The 24,637-nt window shown below is 43.7% G+C and overlaps 1 protein-coding gene across 2 annotated transcripts in view; it reads left to right on the top strand.

Moving 5' to 3' along the window:
* Positions 1 to 24,637, top strand: part of nectin3b (nectin cell adhesion molecule 3b) — a 77,141-nt gene that overhangs the window by 24,225 nt on the left and 28,279 nt on the right. For both annotated transcript variants that reach the window (XM_067422714.1, XM_067422713.1), the window contains exons 2-4: positions 10,688 to 11,038; positions 14,710 to 15,009; positions 16,736 to 16,853. In XM_067422714.1, coding sequence (XP_067278815.1) covers positions 10,688 to 11,038; positions 14,710 to 15,009; positions 16,736 to 16,853 — 769 coding nt within the window. The remainder of the gene's footprint in view (positions 1 to 10,687; positions 11,039 to 14,709; positions 15,010 to 16,735; positions 16,854 to 24,637) is intronic.

Below are 24,637 nucleotides of genomic sequence, written 5' to 3'. Positions count from 1 at the left end.
AGTACTTTGAACTCAAACTTAGAAATCATGTGCGAATGAAAACGAATGAATGCATATTTGTCATTTTAACTAAACTTGGACTGATGGGGGTGTTTAAGACAGTGTTGGTCATTCAAGTGTTTCTGTAAAAAACTAACAATAATACTGATAAGGTAATACATATTATTGATGAGCTTCTGGGTTCATGAATATTAATCACGTTGTCATCAAGTGATTTGCTGAAATCGAAACAGGGACAGTAATAGGGGAGTGTCAGCAAATGAGATTGTTGTTTGTGGATTAGTTTAGGCTTGTTCTTAAAGGCAATATAATTTCAAATGAACGTTATGTTACAGGATAATACAACAAGTAATATTTTTTACATGTAGCACGTCGTTGTTCATTCATTGAGATGAACTGAAATCGCGCAAAAGCAAATCTCTAAAGCGCTCAGTCCAAGTGCTCACCGAGTGAAAATACATCTGTGGTTCCAGATTGTTGAGGTAGCTCCTCATTTAAAGATGAACTCCTCCGCAGCTATAGTTGTTTTTGCTCTGCGCATGAGCTGTAAATGGGTCACGTCATCAACTAGGCTTTATCGTCATTATCATGGGAAGACTAATGTTAATTCTTATCTTGGGGAGAATTTTTACCAGTAGCCTATATCACAAATGATAAGAGATTGCACATCCCAACTCTATACTCAAGATTACCATGAGATTGGCAGAAATGTGTGTGTTGTGTACCATTTAAATATAATTGAAACCAATTTCTTCACAAGGTAATAGCCCCTTCTTTGGGGATAATAATGCCCAACAAATATATTTTAGGTGCATGTGTAAGAATTTGTGGTTGTTGCTCATTCTATATTCGACTTCCGTCAAACTTTTTTCCTCAGTCCCAGAATCCTCTGGTGCAACCACGTCCCCCTATAACGCTGACTGTTTGTGCTCCTATCGGGTATATTTTGGCAGTCTCCTGGCCTCTCTGTGGTCTAGACTGAAGCTAGTGTGCTGCTTTCTGAAGGAGCCCCATGAGTCACTCTTCCCAAAACCACCATCTCTGTGTGAGAGCATCAGCTTCACTGCTGCCCTGAAGACATCACCGCTCGGACTGTCACAACACAGGCTTTCACACCCGTTTTCAGTCTCTTAAAGCGCATTCCCGCTGGCCTCTCGCTTGGGAAGTCCCTGCACCAGGGTGCTGTGAGGTGGCTCTGTTTTCTGTCATAAATTGTTGGCTGTTCTTTGAGAAACCAGCCTGCTGACAGCCGGTGAATTGCTGATTGTGCTCGTCAAGCTCTAAAAGAGAAGCCATGAAAGTAGTCTAAATGATTTGTGTGCAATATTTAGTAGTACCTTCTAAAGCCATACAAAAGCTTTGTGCGAGGAAATGTGCTTTCTAAAAGGTTTTATTTAAACTTTCTTTGGCATTAGGAGTTCAATCAAACCAACCAAACTGGGACTCCTTAGTAAGAAGTTGATTCCTAGGACTACAGAAGAAGAACTTCCACTTCAACAAAAAAAAAAGTTTTTAGAAAATGTTCAGTGCACAAAATTCATAAGGATATGCTTTTATGTAGTGCTTGGCCGGCTATTTGTCTTTTTCAGGGAAGCAGAGACTTGTTTGAGGTCCCTGGTGCGTTCCTGCTGAGTGCTCAGGCCGCTGGAGATGCAGTGACCACATTTATGTGAAACCTGAAGCCACTTCTGCTGTTGCTGCTGCTACATACAAAAATGGTGTAACCCTTAACGCCAGTGCCTGTCATTGTCTTCTGTACAGATTCACACGCACAACACAATTGGCGTACGACCTTTAGCCCCATCACTCCAGACGTATTCTTTACGCGACCTTGAGCTCTTCAGTCACCCAGGTCTATTTTTATTCAGCGTCTCCGGCCTTCTTTCATGTGTCCGTGTCTGACGTGTGCAGATGCAGTCCTGTTAAGCTCACTGTCTCTGTCCAGGACACCTGTCCCCCTGTACAACTTCACAGGCTCCTCCTCTATAGTCTCCGTATGGTCATGTATCATCGTTGTCATATTTTGAAAGTAGGTTCTCCAAAAAGGTCAGATGAGAGTATTTTGTCACAAAGTGTACGTGTAATGAAAAGGCAGTAAAATGCAATTTAACAATAATAACGTATTCTCTTTTTTTTCTCACTTGAAGCAATAAAAATAAGCATAACAATAAGCATCTAAATTAATGTATATTCATGTATTTATCTGAATTTTTTTTTTTTTTTTTTCTCACATGAAAAGGCGAATAACTTTTTATTTTGCCAGTCAATCTCAGGTCAAATCAGGAGATTCTGTGATTGTGGATTATTGCATAAGATTAATTTCACAACAGAATGTGAATATGAGCTGATATTGTTAGTGTGAGTTGATCTTGTCCTGGTTGGAATTGTTTATGGAGATTAAGTTTTGTAATGTTGTAACCTGACCTAAGGAGAGAATGTTTATAAAGTAATGTGAGGATGTTTAGCTTCTTTAAAGACGAACTCATTTCTTCATATTTCTCTCTCCTTCCGTCTTCCCTCTCGCCTCATGGATATTAAGTTCGGTGAAGGAGATGTGGCAAAGTTAAGCCCGTCTGCTGAGTCATGGCAGAGGTGATAGCTCCATTGCGACCTGCCATGTGCAATGAATACAAACTGCCTTTGAGAGAGAAAATTGAACCCCGTCACCTCACAGCACACAGACGTGCAGCTTCTCCCGCAGACGCACGCACACACACACTCACATGCACCAACGCACCTTGCAGGTAGATAGCGCGTGTGGGGGAATAGCTGACTGTGGCAGAATAGAGAGCGAGCCCTTCTGGGAGCTCTGTGTCCTTGCTGTCAGGACAGTTAACTCCCTGCGCCGCTCTGACCTCTCAGGCTGTGTGTTGCAGTGACTGTGCTGCTGTGGAGCATTCATGAGTTTGTATAATTCATGTTTATTGCACCATTCATAAATTTGTTTGGTGCACAGCTTTGTCTCACTTAATTTAATTCTCAGGCTCTGAAGCAATTTGTTAATAAAACACATTAGTCATTAGGGAACATTTTGTTTGGCACATTTTAGTAAAATTTTCTTCTCTGTGGAGTATGTGGCTAGGCATGACAAAACTAGTCTTAAACCTGCACATTATCAGAAATTCTTATTTTTAGCTTAAACCTCTGAAAAACGAGAGGGGCTGAATAATTAATTTGGGGAATTTTAAATGGGAAAAATATTTTATAAATACTTAATATATATTTATTATTTAATGATATATATATATATATATATATATATATATATATATATATATATATATATATATATATATATATATATATATATATATATATATATTTAACCCATTTAAAAAAAAAAAAAAAAAAAAAAATTATTTAATGGTTTAATTTAAATTGATCTAAGGGTGCTTTCACACTTGGTTCGATTGCTTGGACCAAACCAGTTCGATTGCTCCACCCTCCCCCTGCCCCCGCTGGACTGTGTTCCTATTATATTACTTGGTCTCGAACAGGGTTCGTTTGCGTCATCAAAGCAGCAAGTGTTTACCCGGTTGCTTAGTAACGACAGTGAGCGCGAAGGCGGCGAAATGCACAGTGTTGCTACCATCACTTTTATATTTTTGTTTTTTAGCCGTTGGTTTTGTTACCAGACCTTCAGTACGTTATGGCACTTGCGTCTATCTGCCGCAAATGCGCTGCAAATGCTCTAAAGAATGCAGAAGATGAGCAGAAATGAAATATACAGCTCTCTGCTTGCAGTATGTCAGTGACACTCGTCACTGAGTGAAACACACACAAAACATACATTATCAAATCGTACGTCATTAATAGCGGTTCACTTCCGCGATTTAGTGCGATTGCGTCCATATCAGCAGCAAACCGTACCAGAGTTTGCATGAACTGAACCCCAGACCACCATTTTAAGCGGACTCTGGTACGGTTTGCGGATGCGCACCAGAGTTCGTTCACATCATCCAAACCAAGCGAACTCTGACGTCAATCAAACCCGGGTGCGCACCAAATGTGCTAGTGTGAAAGCACCCTAAGTAGGATCCTTGTGGCTTGTTTATAAACCCAGTGATTTAAGAATGGAGAGGTCTGCTTTTTGACATTCCCAGTGACTCAGTGGCCTAAAATGCATTTGTTAAATGCTGACGGCATAAGTTAGTCAACATTTACAGCCTGAAATCCTCCAAATCATTTCCTTGCTTGCTCATCCATTCCCGTGAGGTCATCTTTTGGCTTTGCTAACCTACTGGCGGTGATGAAGATGTAACTTCCAAACTTCATTTATAATTCTTGTTTGTCGCATTTTGTCACTTCTCTTATTTTTCCTCTTCCAGTCACTGAGGATGTACCATCAAGACAAAAGAGTGAGGGTCGTTTCTGGCAAGACAAACTCTCCGGCGGAATGTTTGGAGTCTGTTGCCAAGCAATGCGGCGAGTTTTGATTTACGATTACATCTTCCGACCGGCAGCTTGTTGCAATTAGCGTTGTCGTTTGAGAGGCCGAGTGAGCGTGTGGGTGTGTGCGTGTACAGTATTTCTGTTTATTTGACTGAATATGCTCCAGCATTCTCTTCACAAGATCTTCACTGATCTTTCACACCGCCTGTTGTGTTTTACATTTATCTGTACCTTCTGTTTTTAAGCTTTTCTTTTCCTTTCTATCCATTTCATATTCCACGTCTTCCTCTGCGCTGGTCACCGTATAACATGGATGGTCTTTTAAGGGAATGAGGAAGGCTGCAGATTAAATCCAGATATTTAGTTTTGTTTGAAGTGTTGTTCTGACTGGACCAAAGCGACGCGGTTACACGAGGGGCTGGTTTTAATTCTCAGATTCAGGTCAGCTATCGGCCAGCCATCATACATGAATATGTTTGTGTGGAGAAGCTCATACTCTTGAGATGGCTGCTTTTAAGGGTCTTCTTCAGCTTAGACTTGGGATTCCTTTGATGAAGAGCATCTCTGAGAGATTATAATGTATTTATGGTGCTAAAGCTTTGTTCACTAGGTAACAATCCTACAGAACAGACAGTTCGGTTTGATATGAACTGGAGATTAAACTTGTGTACATTTAATTCATTGGAAACTCCTGATAGGATTGATGAAAAAAGAAAAAATTGTTGAATCAAATTTGAATGATTTTCAACACAACTCTGAAAAGAAAAAATGTCAAAAAGATTCCATAATGGATATTCACAATAACAATGCCCCTATTCGATAAGTTGATTTAGTTATAGAATATCAAATAGTTTATTTGCGATTATCGTCCTTACCTGTGACTTACATTACCAGTATTTGGTTTCGGTGCTGATGTGGTTATGCGTTCATTTTAGGCTTCTCCTTTTTATATTTTAGACATTAATTAATTAAAAGAAAGTATGAGAACTGGTGGAAACAACACGAGGCCACGCGACTGTCAAGACGGGCTTGTGCTTGGTTCATTGTCCGCACCAGCAGCAGCGAGTGTTTCTTCAGTGCAGCTGGAAGAGTTATGGCCTTTTTACACCTGCTCACTTCATCTGTTTTCTCTGATCAGATATCTATCCAATTGTGAAAAGATCAGAAGTAAATGCCTTTCTAAATTCTTTCGAAACTGATTAATATTCGGCCACTAATAATCAATTGAACATCAATTCTGTTGTGGTGTTTGAGCATGAGCTGACGATGAATAATGCAGCTCATATCTGTTGCTTTCGTTGACGTGAACTCCATTAAATGTGCATATAGCGCAGGAATTAAAGATCAGATTTATATTTAAGGTAAGGCATCCTGCATGTATTTTGTAATATTTTTATTTATTTATTTTTATTTGTAGATTGTAGGCCTATAGGCGAGCGCCGTTGCGAGCAGCATGAGCCCATGCCTCAAGCCCTCAACATGTCAAAAACGCCTCTTTTACTGTGGTGGTGGTGATAGTAAACATAAACATTGTGATATAATTAAAGTGTTTAAAGGTCCCATTCTTCGCGTGTTTTCGAAGCTTTGATTATGTTTACAGTGTGCAATATAACATGAGTTCATGTTTCGCGTGTAAAAAACACAGTATGTTTCACACAATTTACTTATCTGTACAGCGCTGTTTCCTCTGTCCTAAAAACGGCCTGATGATTTCCTTGTTCTATGAAGTCCCTCCTTCAGAAACACGTAACGAGTTCTGATTGGGCCAGCGCTTCCCGTGTTGTGATTGGACAGCAGCTTAGCGCACTTTGCCCGGGAAGGTCCCGCCTCTTTCCATAACGGGGACATGCAAGCGCTGAATGCGCGCCCTTCTCCACGTGGGAGAGCAACAAGACCACGCCCCCTTTTTTGCGTGTTCTTGTGGGCGGAGGGTTAGTCAACAAACGGTTCTAGTGACGTCATTACATCCCTGCACTTCCTGCTGTATTCCAAACCGGCCGTTCGCTGTAGGCTTTGAAAAGGGACTTCTGTTAAATAAAATTTCTCGCTTGGCATTGAACTTTGAGCTTTATAATTTTACAGGTATTATTTATGCTCCAACAGCAACATTGCACACTAACTAAAGTTTGAAAGATGGAATCGCGAAGAACAGGACCTTTAATATCTATTGGCTTTAGACAAGAAAAGTCAAGTGTTGATTGAGAGGCTAAATTGATTAAAAATGTGGTTAACTCACTGTTGGCCGCGGGCCGCTTGCTCAGCACTTTAAATAACAAAAACCTGAATTTAACAAACAAAATGCTCCAAACATTTTACTAAATTAATTTAATAAAGAAACGAAACAAATTATAACTTTTTTAACATAAAAAAAAAAATACTTATTTTAGTGGCTGTAACAGTGTAAATTATTGGATGGGAGGATTAAAAAAATAAATAAAACGTGAATACACTGGCGCTCTCGCTCGTAAATCCTCATCAACACTCATCGTCCCTTACGTTATTGAACTAATGACATTGAAATCAGCTAAAATGCACGCGCTGGTTATTTTTCTTTCTGAACAAGTGCGCACCCGAGTGTTGCTTACACACGCTGTACACTTGCGTGGCATACACTGATTTCAGTAACTTGGCGATGTCAAATAACTTCAAATAATGTTTCTGCATGTCACAATAATTATATGGCTTGAGTTAATATAGCCTATTCCCTAATGAATTAAACTGTTTGTTATTTTACAGAATGAGAGTGTGAATTCTCTCTCGCTCGCTCGCGCTCTCGCTCTCTCGCTCTCTCTCGCTCTCTCTCGCTCTCTCTCGCTCTCTCTCGCTCTCTCTCGCTCTCTCGCTCTCTCGCTCTCTCGCTCTCTCGCTCGCTCTCTCTCTCTCTCTCTCTCTCTCTCTCTCTCTGTTTATGTGTGCATGCGGGGGACAAGCTGCGATTTTCAAATAATAATCAAATAATTCCCATCGATCTTCGAATATTATTTTTGCTTGAAATTCAAGCAAATTTATTCACTCACCTTCATGTTTTTTTTTTTTTTTCAAACCTGTAATGAAAAACAGATAATTGTTATTCATTAGTCAATTTTCAAATTGACTAATGAATAACACAATTCTTGTTTTTGTGTATGAAAGTCAGTGGTGTTTGATGTTGTTTTGGACCTGATTAACTTTGAAGATAGTAATTCATAGAGGTTTCCAACAACTAATTTTTTGGGTAACTATGCTTTTAAGCAGTTTTAATGAATCTCATTAATCATGCTGCCTGACCTTCCAAACTTTGCAGAATAGCAGCACATTGTACTAAAAGATTTGCGAAATGATATTTCTACTTTAGTAAATTGTTGGTACTGTGGTACCGCTGTACACTCCAGCAGATGATTGAGGTGCTGTTGATGTGGGAATCCAGAGAAGATCCCCCCCCAGATGTCTTTAATTCCATCATCTCCCAACAGAACATATTGATTTGCCTCCGTCGCCACATGTTAGAAAACGCGTGCGACTGCGCTGCGTGTTCGCGTGTGTGTTGCGTGGATTCAGATTCTGCGGCCCACGGCTGTCTGGGTGTAATAAGACACACAGGTTGTCCTCATGTGGCCTTGGTTGTTTCTTTGGCATCTTTTAGCACTCATGTCTCCCTCTGTCTAGTCTCTCGGTCTCGTCCGCACGCTCCCCTTTTGCACTCATTTCACACACACACACACACACACCCTCTTCTAACATAATTAAGCTTTTGTTCTGCAAATGGAAATAGGAAAAAATGATGACAGCCTTAGCGATGGAAGGTAGGCAAATGGAAAGGAAGAGAAAGCGCTGGGGAGTTTTTGTGGTGAATGCCCATGTTGTTCCTATTTTAAAGCCCTATGGGCCTAATGGCTGTGCAGACTGGTGCTTTTTGCCAGTCAGTTATTGTTCTGTTCACCTTCAAATCAGCCTGATTTTAGTCGTTCTTTTTCTCTAGTCGGCTCCGACTCCATGACCTTCCTGACCTCAGTGAGCTTAAAGACCCCCTTTGTTGAATATTAAGTTTTTAATGTTGTTTGTTAGCCTAAAAATCTAGACACACCCTAGCGGCAGCAAATCTAATCTGCCGCGAGTATCGTCTAGTAACTCTCAATACACTTCTGAGCTGTAAAAAAAAACTCTGGTCAGGCCAATCACCTTGTAAATAGAGTCGGTGGGCGGGGCTTAACATGATGACGGCAAAGTTTCGTTTGCGTGCTTCTAGTAAACACAGAAGCTGGCGAACGGCGGTCTTTCGAATCAGCTTTGGCCGCGACTCTGGAAGACTTGGAGTTGAGCTTTTCTCTGAGAAAAGAACAAAGAACGGCACTGATGTTATTACTCTTCATTCTTAAAAAGGGAAGATGTGTTCTGATTTTTGCTGACCGGATACGGCGAAAGTTTTATGTGTTAACTAGCTCAACTAACTCGGGCAGCATGGTTTGTTTAACAGCAAGTTATTAGCTGTTTTTATAATGTAGTGAAAATAATCAATTACCATTGTTTTTGATGTTTTGGAGATGAGCGATACATAAACGTGTTGCCATTATGGTACATGGACTTGTAGTCAGGCCTGTATAATTTGCTCTTTCTTTTCTTCTGAATCAGCTTCGTGTTCAAACATTTATGTTACCTCAAACAGATAGTTGTGCTTAACAGGTTTACAACGCTTTAGTGCTTTTTAAACGTTTAGAACAGTACATTGCTGTCGACAAGAAACATTTCATAGTAATTTTCAAGTTATAAATAATTTTCATTCATATAAACTGGCGTGAGAGCGCAACGAGGCTGAGCTTGTTGGCATAGCAACGTGATACTTTCTGCCTGTGTGTCCTACAAAGGACGTCTCGTTTAATTCTGATTGAGGACACTCCGTATACTGCATCTTACACAGGACGTGTCCTCCGGAGGATGCAGCCTTCGAAATTAAACGAAATGAGACACAGCTAATGGTCTTCGTTTCGCAATAATAAAAGTACGCAAACTTCTGGGTTGGTAGTTCAGGCAATGTTCAGGCAATGTGTGCCTTGATTATCACTCACTGCATGACACTACATGTATATTTATAACAAAACGAAATATAAAACACAACCCTACCTCTTTTCGTTTACATAAAAAAAAAATGTAAACACATTACCTGACGTCGTCATACTGAACCAGGAAAGAAAATGCCCCCTCACTCAATTGGAGCGACGGAGTAAATGACGCATGTTGAGCGACACACAGTAGACGTGGGAAGTTTCGGATCATTTTATGGACTTGGATCTTTAAATCTTTGAAATATTTTAGGTAATTTCGTTCATTTCAGCAGAATACAAATAAAATATCACATGTTAAATTCCCCAACACATCTAGTGCTTATGCAAACGTTGATCACATTTGGATAAAAATAAATAAATAAGATAATGCAGCCAAGACCAAACTTTAAGAAATAAATTATTTATGAATTGCTTAGCTGGGTCTTCAGGCTATGCAGTCTGTTAGTTAACCTCACTTCTGAATCCGAGTCGTTCTTTCTTTTGTCACTTCACATATATACTTCCTTCACGTGCTATCAGAAATTTGATTATTCCGACTTCTAAAGTCGTGAGTTACGAGTTAAATATGTAATTTTGATTATTAAAGGTGAGTTTTAAGAGATAAAATTACTGATAACAGCCAGGGGGACTTATTTTAAAATGATTTAATAGTTGTACACCTACTACACATGCTTTGTCACAGCTGCAGATATATTATATGTAGCACTACATAAACAAAATAATTTAATTTTGTATATTTCTACATTATGTAGTAGCATAGGTAAATACAAATAATAGTAATTTATAGTATATAGTAATTTGCATTTCAGGAAAAAAAAAAAGCAACTGGCCAGTTCAATAAAATTTGTATCTTTTAACTTAAATTAAATTTAAACTCTCTCTCTCGCGCTCTGACTCCATTGTTCCTGACCCATTTTAGACTTTTATTTTAGAAATCAGGGTTTTTTGCAGCAAGTGAAATGTTATGGATAATTTTAGCCTCCCTCTAGCACAATAAAACTTTTCATTTGCTGCTCCTACAGCACAGTGAATTACACCAGCTAACCGGTGTAGTATCTGTCTCCTTGTCAGACGTCTAAGCAAAAGGGAACTTTTCTCATTTGGAATTAGGAGCTGTGCTAAGAGATGGCGTCTGATTGATTGGAGCTTGAACTGGATTAAAAGTGATTTGTCAGTTGAGATGGTGGTTCTCAAGAGCTCTTTTCTGCAGCTGCTCAGTTGTCCTGATTAATGATTTCTTCATTTCTCTCCCCTAGGTGTGGCGTATGGCAGTCAGGTGGTTGTCCCCCCTAAGGTGAACGCTGTTTTGGGAAAGAACGTCACCCTCAGCTGCAGAGTGCAGGTGGACACAAACCTCAGCCTGACGCAGAGCTCCTGGGAGAGGAAGCTGCCCACTGGATGGGTGACTCTGGCTGTGTACAACCCCATGTTTGGCATCTCCATCCCGCCTGAATATGTGCGCCGCCTGTCCTTCCGCTCGCCCTCTATGCATGACGCCACCATCGTGCTGGAAGACGTGAGTTTCGCTGACATCGGCGTGTACACCTGCAAGGTTGCCACCTTTCCGCTGGGTAACACGCAGGCCTCCACCACTGTCAGCGTGCTAGGTAACAAGAGACTGTGTGTGTGTGTGTGTGTGTGTGTGTGTGTGTGTGTGTGTGTGTGTGTGTGTGTGTGTGTTTGTTATTGCAGTCTGATTTAAGTTTGATTATGCACTCATAGCGTGGTGCTTGTGTATTAATGCTAAAGTGCCGTGACAAACCTTTTGCATGCGTGCGGTCGACAAACAAAGGAAGGCATGTGAGTGGATGCACATCACAGCTGCTGATTTTGTGTAAGTGGGCAAGTATGCGATGTGTGTGCGAAAGGGAGGAAAAACATTAAGAGCAACTCCAGGGCAGGAATGAAAGCAGTTTTTTGGGAGACCGTCCAGCTCTTTCAGAGAACATGGTGATGTTTAAACTCTCTTCCTCCACCAAACCCCCAGAGCCATCTGCTCTGCTAAACACAGATACAACTGAACAAATCGGTGTGCTTTTGTTATCTGGGTGTACAAGAGACAAGAGGAAGCTTACAAGCACAGTGCTTTATGTTAGGTATATCAATTATGTATTGCACTAAGGAGGCATGTGGAGAGTTGCTGTTTCCTCTGTTAGCTGGAGATGAAGGTTACAGTGAACATCGTCAGCTGCTTCAAGAATGGACTTCAGCAACAATGAAAATAAAATACCTGTCTTTTTTTGCTTACTTTTTTTTTTATTAGAAACCCCATGAAAATGAACCCTGAATGGGTGGACTTAATGCTGAAGATGAACTTACAAAATTACAGTAAAATAAAAATAATGTGATGTAAATGACTCATCAGACCAGGCCACCTTCTTCCATTGCTCCGTGGTTCACTTCTGATACTCAAGTGCCCACTGTTGGTGCTTTCGGCGGTGGACCATGGGCCCTGATTGGTCTGCGGCTATTCAGCCCCATAAGCATCAAACTGCTATGCACTGTGTATTTTGACACCTTTCTATCAGAACCAGCATTAACTTCTTGAGCAATTTAAGCTACAGTAGCTTGTCTGTTTGATCAGATCTCACAGGCCAGTTTTTGCTCCACATGTGCATCAATGAGCCTTGGTCACCCATGACACTGTCGCCAGTTCACACTGTTCCTTCCTTTGACCACTTGATAGATACTGACCACTGCAGACCGGCTTGGAGATGCTCTGATGCAGTCATTTAGCCATCACAATTTGGCCCTTGTCAAACTCCATCAAATCTTTACGCTTGCCCATTTTTCCCGCTTCTAACACGTCAACTTTGAGGACAAAATGTTCACTTGCTGCCTAATATATCCCACCCACTAACAGGTGCCAGGATAGAGGTAATCAGTGTTATTCACTTCACCTGTCGGTGGTCATAATGTTATGCCTGATTATTACTGTTATTTTAGTGAGAATAGTGTCTGGAGTAGCTCTGCAGCATGTTAAAACAGTAACCCATCAGATGAAGCAATCTAGTTTTGACATATCTCATGCACATCCAGTGAAGACGTTGTGTTAGAGTAATACGTGACAAGCAGACAGACAAGTTGAGTGAAGGTTCATAAAGCACAGAAAACGATGAACTGAAAAAGATGATGTCATGGATTAAATGAGCTGTGCAATTGGAGGAAAATCGGAACAGGGACGGAGTGCTTTAATAAAAGGAGAGGTGGGGGGGGGTGCAGGAGGATGGAAAGAAGTGGTGAAGTGAGAGAGCAGGAACGAGGGAGGAAGGGAACACGCGCCGGAGCTATAATTAGATCAGGAGGAATGTTTTGTGTGTGTAGTGTGTGTGCAGAGACAGGAGTGCAGGAGTGTGGGAAAGATGCCTATTGCTTTTGGGATCCACTGGACTTTAGGGTCAAGGATGTCATTGCGAAGTCCTGTTGAATTTGTTGTTTAAAGTGTCACTAGATTTGCTGCGCACATGTGCATTAGAGCACATACACACATAGTCACAGCAGGCATATACGTGTCACTCACCACACACTAGTGTACCGTTGAAGGTACGACGACCACAGCTGCCACTGTTGTCTCTGAAGGTCAGCTGCCAATGTTAATACTTCACAAGATGGGAAGAGAAAGAAACATATGGCAGAGAAAGAGAGAGGGAGAAACAAATGCTAGTCAATGTGTATTGATGCTTTCGGCCCCTTCGCTTCTGCAAAATATTTATTATAGCATAGGGCAGAGTATCACCAACTACCTCATAATATGATATATGTTGTGATGCTAAATGATGGGGGGAGCTGGTCCCATGTTATTTATTTATTGAAGTATGAAGATATGTCTGACAACCATAATGTGTCCAAATGCCCTTTATCTTAATCTTGAAAAGCATTTGATTTAGCATTATCACTGTAGGAAATTGTGCATGTCTGTATTTTGAGAGAAGTTATGTTGCACTACCATTTGAGTGATTTTTTTTGTTTGTTTGTTTTTTAAAGAAAGTAATACTTTTATTTATCATTGTTACATTAAATTGATCAAAAGTGACAGTAAAGGCTTTTACAATGTTGCAAAACAAGGTAACACTTTACAATACAGGTGCACTAATATGCATTAATTCATCCCCCATTCATTAATTAATGCACAGTTAATCATGAGTTAATGTATGACTAATGGACCCATTTATTAATGATTACTGCATCAGCAACTAATGAGCATTCAACATGATTAATAGATTAAGTAATCATTAAATAGTTATTAGTTAAATGTGTCATAATGTATTAATTCCTTAATAGCATATTATATTAACTAATAATGTAAATGAACGTGTTAATTACCACAACATGTCAAAGCCATGCATTTCAACTTCCAGTTGTCTGCTTTAATTCATCATTAGCTAATGATTTATAAAGATATCATTATGTTATGACCATACTTGTTGGGCACAAAAGTAATGATGCTGAAGTATTGATGCTGAAAATTCAGATTTACCATTACAGGAATAAATTAGGTGTTAAGATATATTAAACGGTAATTTTTTTATGTAATATCAGTTTTACTGTAGTTTTTATCAAATAAATGCAGCTTTGTTGAGCATAAGAAACTTCTTTCAAAAACATTAAATGAATCTCATTAACCCCAAACTTTTAAATAGAAGTGTGTGTAAAAATATGATTTGTATGAGCTGAGTCCTTCTTGACTAAGTGGGCCTCCCTTATCACAGAACCCAGGACAATGTTCCTATTCGTCTCCCACTGTCGATGACGGAGCGGAGGAATAAAAGGGGAGCGCCACTCACGTTAAGTTTCTGTCAGCCGCTGCGGAGGCAGAGCTGTTCAGAGTTTTCCACACTGCTGGATTCATAACGGCTCGCACACACCCGAGCCCCACCCCTTCTGCCATGTAAACTGGATAAGCCATTAAAACAAATAATTTCATCTTCTCTGGAAAAGCACTTAGTGCTCTCTGATGAGAAACCGAGGCCGCCCTCAGCCGGTAGTTACCATAGAGGGTTTTTTTTCTTTTCCCCAGTCCGATAAGTCTTTTATTTCTTCTCAAAGAAAATCTAATTATTCTCTCAATCATGCTTATCAATTTATGAACTTATTGGCTGTGGTAGCAGAGCGATTCTTGATGCTGAGGGAATAGCTTTTACTTAGCTTTGTACTCTCGTCCGAATGGATTTCCTTTAGCTCGGTTCATTATCTGGTGAGCATGCCTCCTCGCATTAAAGCGCAGAATTAAACGCAAACATTGTGGTACATTTAACTCTTATATCTCTGTCTGTCTTAGTGGAGCCGAAGGTGTACGTCTCGGCTGGATCTTCCGCTCTGATCGACAATGGCAATGAAACCACGGTGGCCACCTGCATCGCTGAGAGGGCGCGGCCTCCTGCCGACGTTTCCTGGGAGACTAATCTGTACGGCACGTCTGAGGCCCACATGCAGGACGATGCCAACGGCACCACTACGACACAGGTGCACTACACCTGGCAGCCCTCCCGTCACTCCCAGGGACACACGCTAACGTGTGTGGTGAAACATCCCGCTCTGCAGAGCGACTTCAGGATACCCTATATTGTAAATGTACAGTGTGAGTATCAGTTTTATTTTTTATTTTTTTTATTTAATTGAGCAAATTTACTAGAAAAAAATATTTTATACTGGCAGTATAGTTTATTTTCTTAAAAATGTATTTGATTCTAATGTAAAAACATTCTAATTACTTTTAATAACTTCTAATTACTCTAACTACATTCTAATTATTAATCATTTTAAAAGAACTTAATGGATTTTTTTTGTAAAGTTTGCACATTAAATCATAATTTCTTTATAAACTAATACTTTTTAATGCCTATCTATATATATAATGATTTATTTTAGGGAAGTTTACTGTACTTCATTTGGTATCCACAACAATTTTTTTATAAAAATTATATTTTTTTAAATAAATAGCATTTGAACATATTTTTGTAATTTGTAATAATATATATATTACTTTTATTTTTTATTTTTTTTACATAATGTTTTTTTTTATTAAATTCATTCTTCATTGAAAAATATTGTCTGTTATAAGTATGGAAAGTAGTCTTTATACCTGAATACTCTATATCCAAAATAAATGGAAACTAGCTGATTAATTCATATCTGGAAATTTGTATAGACTGCTTTAGAGCATGTGTTTTTTTAATTTTCTCATATCACTTGCAGCAGAATTTTTTATTTTATTTTTTACCTGCAAAACCATTAGCCTAAACAAATGTAGCCCACTTGGCCACTAAACTTGTTTACTCCCCAAAGCCAAATTTTACACTCATTTGATAATCGTTTCTGTGTGCATACAAGCCTGTTTTTGTTTGCTTTACCTAGCACAACAAACCCAAAGTAGCTTTTCCATGAAGATTTCACAGTAACTTTTTTTTCTATACCAAGTCAAAGCAGTCAGATTTATGTCCAGAGCCTACATCTGTTTTCCATATCACCCCAGTGCGGTAACTATCCACATGACATGATGTCTTGATGCCGTCTTGTGCGTGATGGAGCTAAAAGCCCTTTCACTAGGACACAGTCCTTAAGGTTTCATGGACTTAAAATGAATAAGGGTATTGATGCTTCAAACGAAAGATTTATCAGCGTCATTTAACGATTTCTGCACATAGACCTCTAATCGTCAGTGAGCAGCGAGGAAGGCGTGCAAGTGTGTATCTGCAGTGGTGATGGGTGCGTAAGCGCAGATGTCTCTTAAATTAAATATAGATGTAGTGGTGAGGGGCAGGTACAGGAAGCAGCCAGTGTAGGGAGTAGGGGAAGGGAGAGGTCACATCAGTCACGGGACAGTGCTCCTGCATTCAAGGGGGGCTATAGTCACGAAAGCTCCTTTCATTCATTTTCCATTAATCTCATTTGGGTCTGCATGACATCTTAATTCAACATGCTCACTTAAAGAACTTTTAAAAAGCTTTTCTAAAGGCACAAATCAATACAGTGTCCATAGTTTTTGTAAGTGCTCTTGTACTTTTCTGGTCAGACACACACAGAGCCCTAATGGTGAGTTATGTTGCTTTACGATCAACTGGTATTAATAATGTTGTTGTGTTATAAATTACTACTTTATATTGATCTGTCGATAGATCAATATAAAGGTACCTTTTATATATGTCCTGTCAAATCTTCCTGTTTTAGTAGGAGATGCATCAACACAGGACCAGTAAACTGCTCTCGTTATGTCATTTGAAAGGGTCTTTAACAAGACCGAGCCTAGCCTTACCTTTCTTACTCTACTCTGAATGATCCCTTTGTGCTTTTGTGTGTGTGTGCAGTTGCTCCAGACATCCTGGTGCTGGGCTATGACGGCGACTGGTATGTGGGCAGGGAGAATTTGCAACTGAAGTGTCGAGCCAAGGCCAACCCGCCTGCCCAGCACTTCAGATGGATCAGGTGTGTAACCCACTACACTTACAATAGCCACTGCACACCATGTCTGGAATGGTTTCAAGAGTGGTAATGCCCATTTCCTAAACTCATCTCAATCAGCAGATGATCTCTGTGACTCACAACATCAACAGTTGCTTTCGAACTGCCAAAGCAAATCAGTTATTTGCCAATACATTAATGTTCATCAGTATTGTTTGCTTATTTAAAAGATTTTACAAAAAGGGGCATAAGGGGCATAGTTTGGGTGTCCCCAGAATGTGTCTTTGAAGTTTCAGCTCAAAATAATAATAAGCCCACAGATAATTTATTATATGTATTTTTTGTTTTTTAAGTGGAAGGAAAAACATACTGTTTGTGAATGCATCTTTAATTGCAAATTGTAACCCTAAAACTTAATACTTAGGTGATTAAATTACATGTCAATTTTCCAATTTAATGCAAATTTAATCACATAAATCCGATGTAAAAAAAATAAATAATAATAATATTTAAGCTTCAGTATCATGTTCAGGTGATATAAATTAATTAAATAAAATTTAACTGATAAAATTCAATTTAAATTTTAGTATTAGTATAAGTTTTAGTATAAGTATTAAATTAAATGTACTCTTTTCAAATAACTTATTGTTACTTGCTTTATATAACTACTTAAAATTTCTTTAATTGTATTAAATAAATGGTCAAACACATGTTTACAATTTACAAACATTTATTGTTGCTTTTGCTCTGAGTCAAAAGAAACCAGTCTGGCAAAGAAAAAAATCAGGACATAATGCAGTATTTCACAAATTAAGGCAACCATGTGCTGCATTTTTGTGCCTCCTCCTACCTAAACTGGACCATACAGTGGTTTTGGCTCCTTGTTTGACTTTTTAGTTTTAAGCCCGTCAAGTCACCTTTATTTATATAGCACTTTTAACAATGCCGATTGTTTCAAAGCAGCTTCACAGTGTTAATGGGAAAATAATGCAACAGAATTTGATTTGGCTGTACAGCCGTTCTGGTAAAAAACGGTGATGTCATCTAGCTCATTTCAATTATCATATAGTGTCAATGTGGGCAGATCAGTAATAAAGTTGAAATGTAAGTGTCCCCAACTGAGCAAGCCAAACGCAACGGTGGCAAGGAATCAAAACTCCTTCAGGGTCAGAATGGAGAAAAAAAACCTTGGGAGAAACCAGGCTCAATCAGAGTGCCAGTTCTCCTCTGGCCGACGAACAAATGATTATGATTCTGGCAACATTACAGATCAGAATTCATATTAGAGCAATAGATATTTTTAAGAGTGTTCAAAAGATTGGCGGAGTCGCACCGAAGACGGGTTTAATGCAGGTGCCGTGTCGATGCATCATTTACAGAGGGGACTTTAATTAACACACTGTCTGCAGACATTTCAGAAGTGCACCAGGACCATTTGGTCTGGATACGGCCCGAATACGACTGAATGCAGTAGACCTCAGAATAAAAAGAGAGACTAACATTAGCATAGATGCCATTCTTCTTATGATTTAATGAGTACATCAGGTGTTATGGGAAGTGTTCCCGGTTCCGGCTGACCTAGTTAATGCAGCCTAACAATCATTTAACTGATTTGAATAATAGAAATTGATAATGTTCTATGTGTATGCCATAGTAAAGAGATGTGTTTTTGTCTAGATTTAAACTGACAGGGTGTTTCTGCTTCCTGAACAATGCTTAGAAGACTATTCCAGAGTTTAGGTGCAAAATTGGAAGAGGATCTTTGATATTCTAGGTATTATCAATTGACCAGAGTTTTGAGACCACAATAGATGTCATGGAGTATAATGCGTTAAGAGCTCGCTCAAGTACTGGGGAGCCAAACTATTTAGTGCTTTGTAAGTAATTAGCAAGATTTTTAAATGTATACAATGTTTAATAGTGAGCCAGTTCAGTGTTGACAGAACCGGGCTAATATGATCATACTTCCTGGTAAGAACTCGAGCTGCTGCGTTTTGGACCAGCTGGAGTTTGTGAGCAGGGCAACCCCCCCAGTAGGGCATTGCAGTAATCTAGACTTAAAGGGGGGTAGAAATGCTGCTTCATTCATACTGAGCTTTTTACACTGTTAAAGACTTGGATTCCTATCCTAAACATGGACAAAGTTTCAAAAAACTAAGTTGGACGTTTAATGGAGTATTTCTGTGTCAAAAATACTCCTTCCGGTTTCTCACAAGTTTCGGAGAGTTTTTTTCGAGTATGGGTCCGCTTGACGTCGATAGAGCGGAAGGTCCTTGTATGGGCCGTACGGGCTCTTCTCCCGGAAGGGAGCACGCACGCGCGTGACTAGAGCAAAAGAGCAAATGCACGCCCATAAACACTGCTCTTACGGTGCAGATCCAATCGTCTGTGCAACACTTCTGTCGCGCCGCGCTCCACTTTATTCCTATGGGTGACGTCAAACGACTTTAATGCGTCCGCATAGCATTCCGGTAAAGCAGCACAGAAATTTGAACTGATTTGAACGCAGAAATGACGAGAAGCGTCACAACATCGCGCTTCAGTCGTGTCGCAATAGTGGATCTCCACTATCACTGTGGTCACAGGACTTCACGAAATCAACAAGAAGTGTGTTTTTGACGGAGCAGTCCCAACGATAAATGTTCATGGTCGTGCTTTGGAAGCAGGTGGTGAGTAAAACTGCTTCAAATGTCTAACTAGCTATCGTCGCGTAAGTAAACATCAGTACAACACAGTCGTGTATAGTTAATTTATCAATGGAGCATGCATTGGTATCAAAGAGCACACCCAGGTTTCTAACTGATGACAAGGACTTGACAGGCAATAGTCAAAAAAAAAAAAAAAATCTTCTTCTTTTTTTTGTCCAATAATTAAAAATAAATAAAAATAATAATAATTAAGTTGCAGGAAATTACTAGTTCCCTTTCGTTCAGTCACTCCGACGTAACGTCAGTGACTGACGAATGGGGGTTTCGCCTAGAAGCCAATCATCTTCGAGATCTTAGAAAGCGCCCAATGGCAGTGCCAATGCCATGGGCATGCGAAATTTGCATGCGTAACTCCGCCTACCCACCTGGGTATATAAGGAAGTAGCTGGCATGAATCGCATTATGTTTCTGCTTCAGAGCCAAGAGCATCTCTTCACTCCGGCAAGCCTGAATTCTGAAGTCCTCTCTTCAGTCTTCGAGACAAGCGGTTCTTCAGGGTGTTGGTGTAACGGCGCGTTCCAGCGATCTCACATTGCCTGCCTGCTGATCTGTGCAGTGATCTGCAACAGCTGTGTGTGTTTTCCCTGGGCGCTTCGGCACTCTGCAGAGCTTCCTCTCACAAAAAGAGCTTGCGTGTGGCACGTCTTTTTCAAGACGGGTTGCCCGCGCACTTCCGGGTGCGGTCGATATCTGTTGCTGTCTTTGGGACGCATTCACTGCTCGACGTGTTTGGGCCCAGCACGTTCGGACAGTGTTTGTGGATGTGCTGTGTTCCCTCTGTGGGAACATGACCATCGCGATGTTGTGGTCGAGACTCAATGATCTCTGTAAAGAGAGAGAGTCCCCTCTGCCACACCCCGATCTACCATCTCCGAGAGAGGTGGTACTTTGGCTGGTGGCCAGGGTGACCTGAGGGCGGTGCTGTGGTATTAAGAACCCCGACGATCATTCCTCGGGCCACTCCCGCCCTCTTGCACATCGCTTCCAGTGAGTGTTGGACTGAAGCAGTGGGACCGTCTGCTGACGCCCCGTTCGTTTCGTTCATACTCCAGATAGCGGCGAGAGGTCGATTGCCGCATCTCAAGGTGGGCTAGAGTCCTTTGGGGATGACGATTCGGCTATGCTCCGCCTCCGGGTGTGGTAGCACTGTAGAATCTGACCTAGAGTTGACAGCCATGTTATCTCGGGCAGCCGCGAGCCTCGGGCTGGTGTGAATCTCCACCCTGTCACGAGTGCTCGCGGTTGGGCGATTGGTTTTTGGAGGTTGCACCCGACAGCTGCGGGCCCCGCCCCCAATGCCATTTCGCTCCCGAGATGCATGAGGAGTGCACGCGGTCCGGGAGATCTCCGGGTCTTCCCGCGACCGTTTGGTGGCCTCCTCCGCCTTCTCTGCCCTCGAGGGGTCGCGGCCTAAGGGTACACTGGGGTCCCTCCCCCTCAGTCAGGTGCTCTGTTGCGCACTACGGTGTCCACTGAGTGCTTTGACTTCACGCGGTGAGGCTATCCTAAGCGCCCTCCCAAGCCTGCTGGCTCGTCTACTTCGGTGGCGTAGTCCAGCAGTGCTATGGGGTAAGCTGCCGCCCCGATGCGTATGCACGAGGACAGAGCTGATCCAGGGCTTACGAGCCCCCTCACAGAGCAGACCCCAGTGGAACGCGAGTCCTTCCCTGGTCTCCTCTGTCAGGGCGCAGTCGTTACCAGTGCCTCGACACCGGGCCGCTATGCCACCCGAGTCCGGGCCGGTAACACTGCCTCGAGAAGGCGTGCCGCCACCGATCCCGCCCAGCGCGGCATAGGTGACCACACGCCCCCTGGGTCAGGAGATGTCCACAGCTGTGGTCCGGGAAAGACAACTGGCCTTACTTGGTCGATGTGGGACGGCTGAGTGAGCCCGCCTCCTCAGCTCGCCCATATCCCAGGCCGGCCTTATCGGCGGCACGGTCAGGGACTGCGCCCAACAGTTCTTGGCTGTCCCCAGAGGCAGACTGAGGCCATCTGCCCCGACGGCCCGCTGCTGCACCTAAGCGCCGCCGGCACAGTTGCCTCAGCCTCCTCGCCGCCAGGGCGACTTCCTGCGACCCCCTCCCGCGTGGCCACAGCAGCAGCCTTCACCCTGGCCACGCCACAGGGCGCGCTGCAGGAAGCCGTCCCAGTCCGCGCCAGCCCCGCAGCCTGCTGAGAATAAGGCCAGCGGCGCTCCGGACGCGGACAGCTCTGGGATGGACAGTTCTTTCATGGGACGGTGGCAGGTCCGCCCCTTCCCCCGGTGGAGGGCCGGGGGAGAATCCTTTGTCCAGCTGCTGGCCCACGGGTCAGCAGCAACCTTTGCAAGGAAGAACTGATTAACCCGTCCCTGAGCACCCAGAGACCGGTGACGGCAGTGTGCGCCGCCCCCGGGCCACGCCGCTCTCGTCCCTCTCTGTCGCCAGCCCCCTCTCAGAGCAGACCCCAGTGGAACGCGAGTCCTTCCCTGGTCTCCTCTGTCAGGGCGCAGCTGTTACCGCCGCCCCGACACCGGGCCGCTACGCCACCCGAGTCCGGGCCGGTAACGCTGCCTCGCTGCCCCACCGAGGGTACGCCGGTGCTCCGCATGACCCCGTTGGTACACTCCCTGGGAGCGTGGCTACAGCTGCCGGGACTGTCCCGCTGGGTCGCACGGACCATCCGGCTCGGCTACGCAATTCAGTTCGCGCGAGCTCCTCCCCGCTTCCGGGGTGTCCGGTACACCGTGGTGGGGTCCAATGCCCCAGTCATGTGTGCGGAGATCGTGACCCTACTGGCGAAGGGTGCGGTCGAGCTCGTCCCTCCAGCCGAGATGAAGTCCGGCTTCTACAGCCCCTACTTCATTGTACCGAAGAAATCCGGTGGGTTACGACCGATCCTGGACCTTCGCGTCCTGAACCGATCCCTGTACAGGCTTCCATTCAGGATGTTGACTGCGAAACGCCTTTTCGAATGCGTTCGTCCATGCGATTGGTTTGCAGCGATCGACCTGAAGGACGCGTACTTCCATGTGTCCATCCTTCCGCGACACAGACCGTTCCTGCGGTTTGCGTTCGAAGGGCGGGCATATCAGTATGCCGTACTACCATTCGGGCTAGCTCTGTCCCCTCGCGTCTTCACGAAGATTGTTGAGGCAGCCCTTGTGCCACTCAGGCAGCAAGGGGTTCGCATCCTGAACTATCTCGATGACTGGCTCATACTGGGCCACTCTCGGGACCGGGTGTGCGAACACAGAGACCTGGTTCTCCACCACATAGCTCGTTTGGGCCTTCGGGTCAACTGGGAGAAGAGCAAACTCTGCCCCGTGCAGAGGATCTCTTTTCTCGGTATGGAGATCGACTCGGTCGCCATGTGCGCGCAGCTTTCCGGCTTGCGCGCGCAGTCGCTGCTGACTTGCCTCAGGCAGATAGAGAGCAAGAGTGCGGTTCCACTGAAACTATTTCAGAGGCTCCTGGGGCATATGGCATCTGCAGCCGCGGTGACGCCGCTCGGATTGCTTCATATGAGACCGCTTCAGCACTGGCTTCGCGATCGAGTCCCGAGATGGGCATGGCAGTCTGGCACGCTCCGGGTCCCAGTGACTCAGGCCTGCAGACAGACACTCACCCAGTGGTCGAACCTCAGCTTCTACGGGCAGGAGTGCCCTTAGAACGAGTTTCCCGGCATGTTGTTGTATCAACAGATGCGTCCACCACGGGTTGGGGTGCCATGTGCAATAGACATGCAGCCGCCGGTTCTTGGTCAGAGAGCCAGAGCCGCCTGCATATCAATTGCCTCGAGTTGCTGGCAGTACGGTTCGCCCTGCACCGCTTCCGAGCGTTGCTGCAGGGTCAACACGTACTAGTCAGATCGGACAACACGGCCGTAGTAGCGTACATCAACCACCAGGGCGGTCTACGCTCCCGCTGCATGTCTCAACTCGCCCGCCATCTCGTTTTATGGAGTCAGAAGCGCCTGAGGTCCCTTCGTGCTGTCCATATCCCGGGGATCCTGAACCGTGCAGCCGACGAGCTCTCACGGGTCCAGCCAATCCCTGGGGAGTGGAGACTCCATCCCCAGTCGGTCCAGCTGATTTGGGATCAGTTCGGGGACGCACAGGTAGATCTGTTTGCCTCCCATGACTCGTCCCACTGCAGCCTGTACTATTCCCTGACCGAGGGCACGCTCGGCACGGATGCACTGGCGCACAGCTGGCCGCGGGGCCTACGCAAGTATGCGTTTCCCCCAGTGAGCCTTCTTGCACGTTTCTGTGCAAGGTCAGGGAGGACAGGGAGCAGGTCATCTTGGTCGCCCCGTACTGGAACGGCCGGACCTGGTTCCCAGAACTAGTGCTCCTTGCGACAGCCCCTCCCTGGCCAATCCCTCTGAGACAGGACCTACTCTCTCAGAGACGGGGCACCCTGTGGCACCCGCGTCCCGATCTTTGGATTCTCCACGTGTGGCTCCTGGATGGGACGCGGCAGGTTTGAGTACCCTACCACCTCCGGTGGTGGCTACCATCACTTCCGCTCGGGCCGAGTCCACGAGACAGGCCTATGCGTTGAAGTTGAACCTCTTCGTCAATTGGTGCTCTTCTCGTCAAGAAGACCCCTGGAAATGCCCGATCGGGTCTGTGCTCTCTTTCCTCCAGGAAGGGTTGGATCGAAGGCTGTCTCCATCCACCCTGAAGGTTTATGTGGCCGCTATCGCCGCCTACCATGACCTCCTGGACGGGAAAACGGTAAGTAAGCACGACCTGGTCATCAGGTTCCTGAGGGGTGCGAGGAGACTACATCCTCCTCGTGCTCCTCTCGTACCCTCTTGGGACCTCTCAGTAGTTCTAAGTGCTCTGCAGAGGGCCCCATTTGAGCCTTTGCGGTCAGTAGATGTTAAGTTCTTGTCTATGAAGACAGCGCTCCTGCCCGCACTGGCCTCCATCAAGAGGGTAGGGGACCTGCAGGCATTTTCGGTTGACGAAGCGTGCCTGGAATTCGGGCCGGCCGACTCTCACGTGATCCTGAGACCCCGGCCTGGATATGTGCCCAAGGTTCCCACCACTCCGTTCAGAGACCAGGTGGTGAACCTGCAAGCGCTGCCTTTGGAGGAGGCAGACCCAGC

Source organism: Pseudorasbora parva, chromosome 18 (genome assembly GCF_024679245.1).
Source record: "Pseudorasbora parva isolate DD20220531a chromosome 18, ASM2467924v1, whole genome shotgun sequence".
NCBI lineage: Eukaryota > Metazoa > Chordata > Actinopteri > Cypriniformes > Gobionidae > Pseudorasbora > Pseudorasbora parva.
Note: the sequence above shows the minus strand (reverse complement) of the source record. Positions and strands in the feature narration are given on the sequence as shown.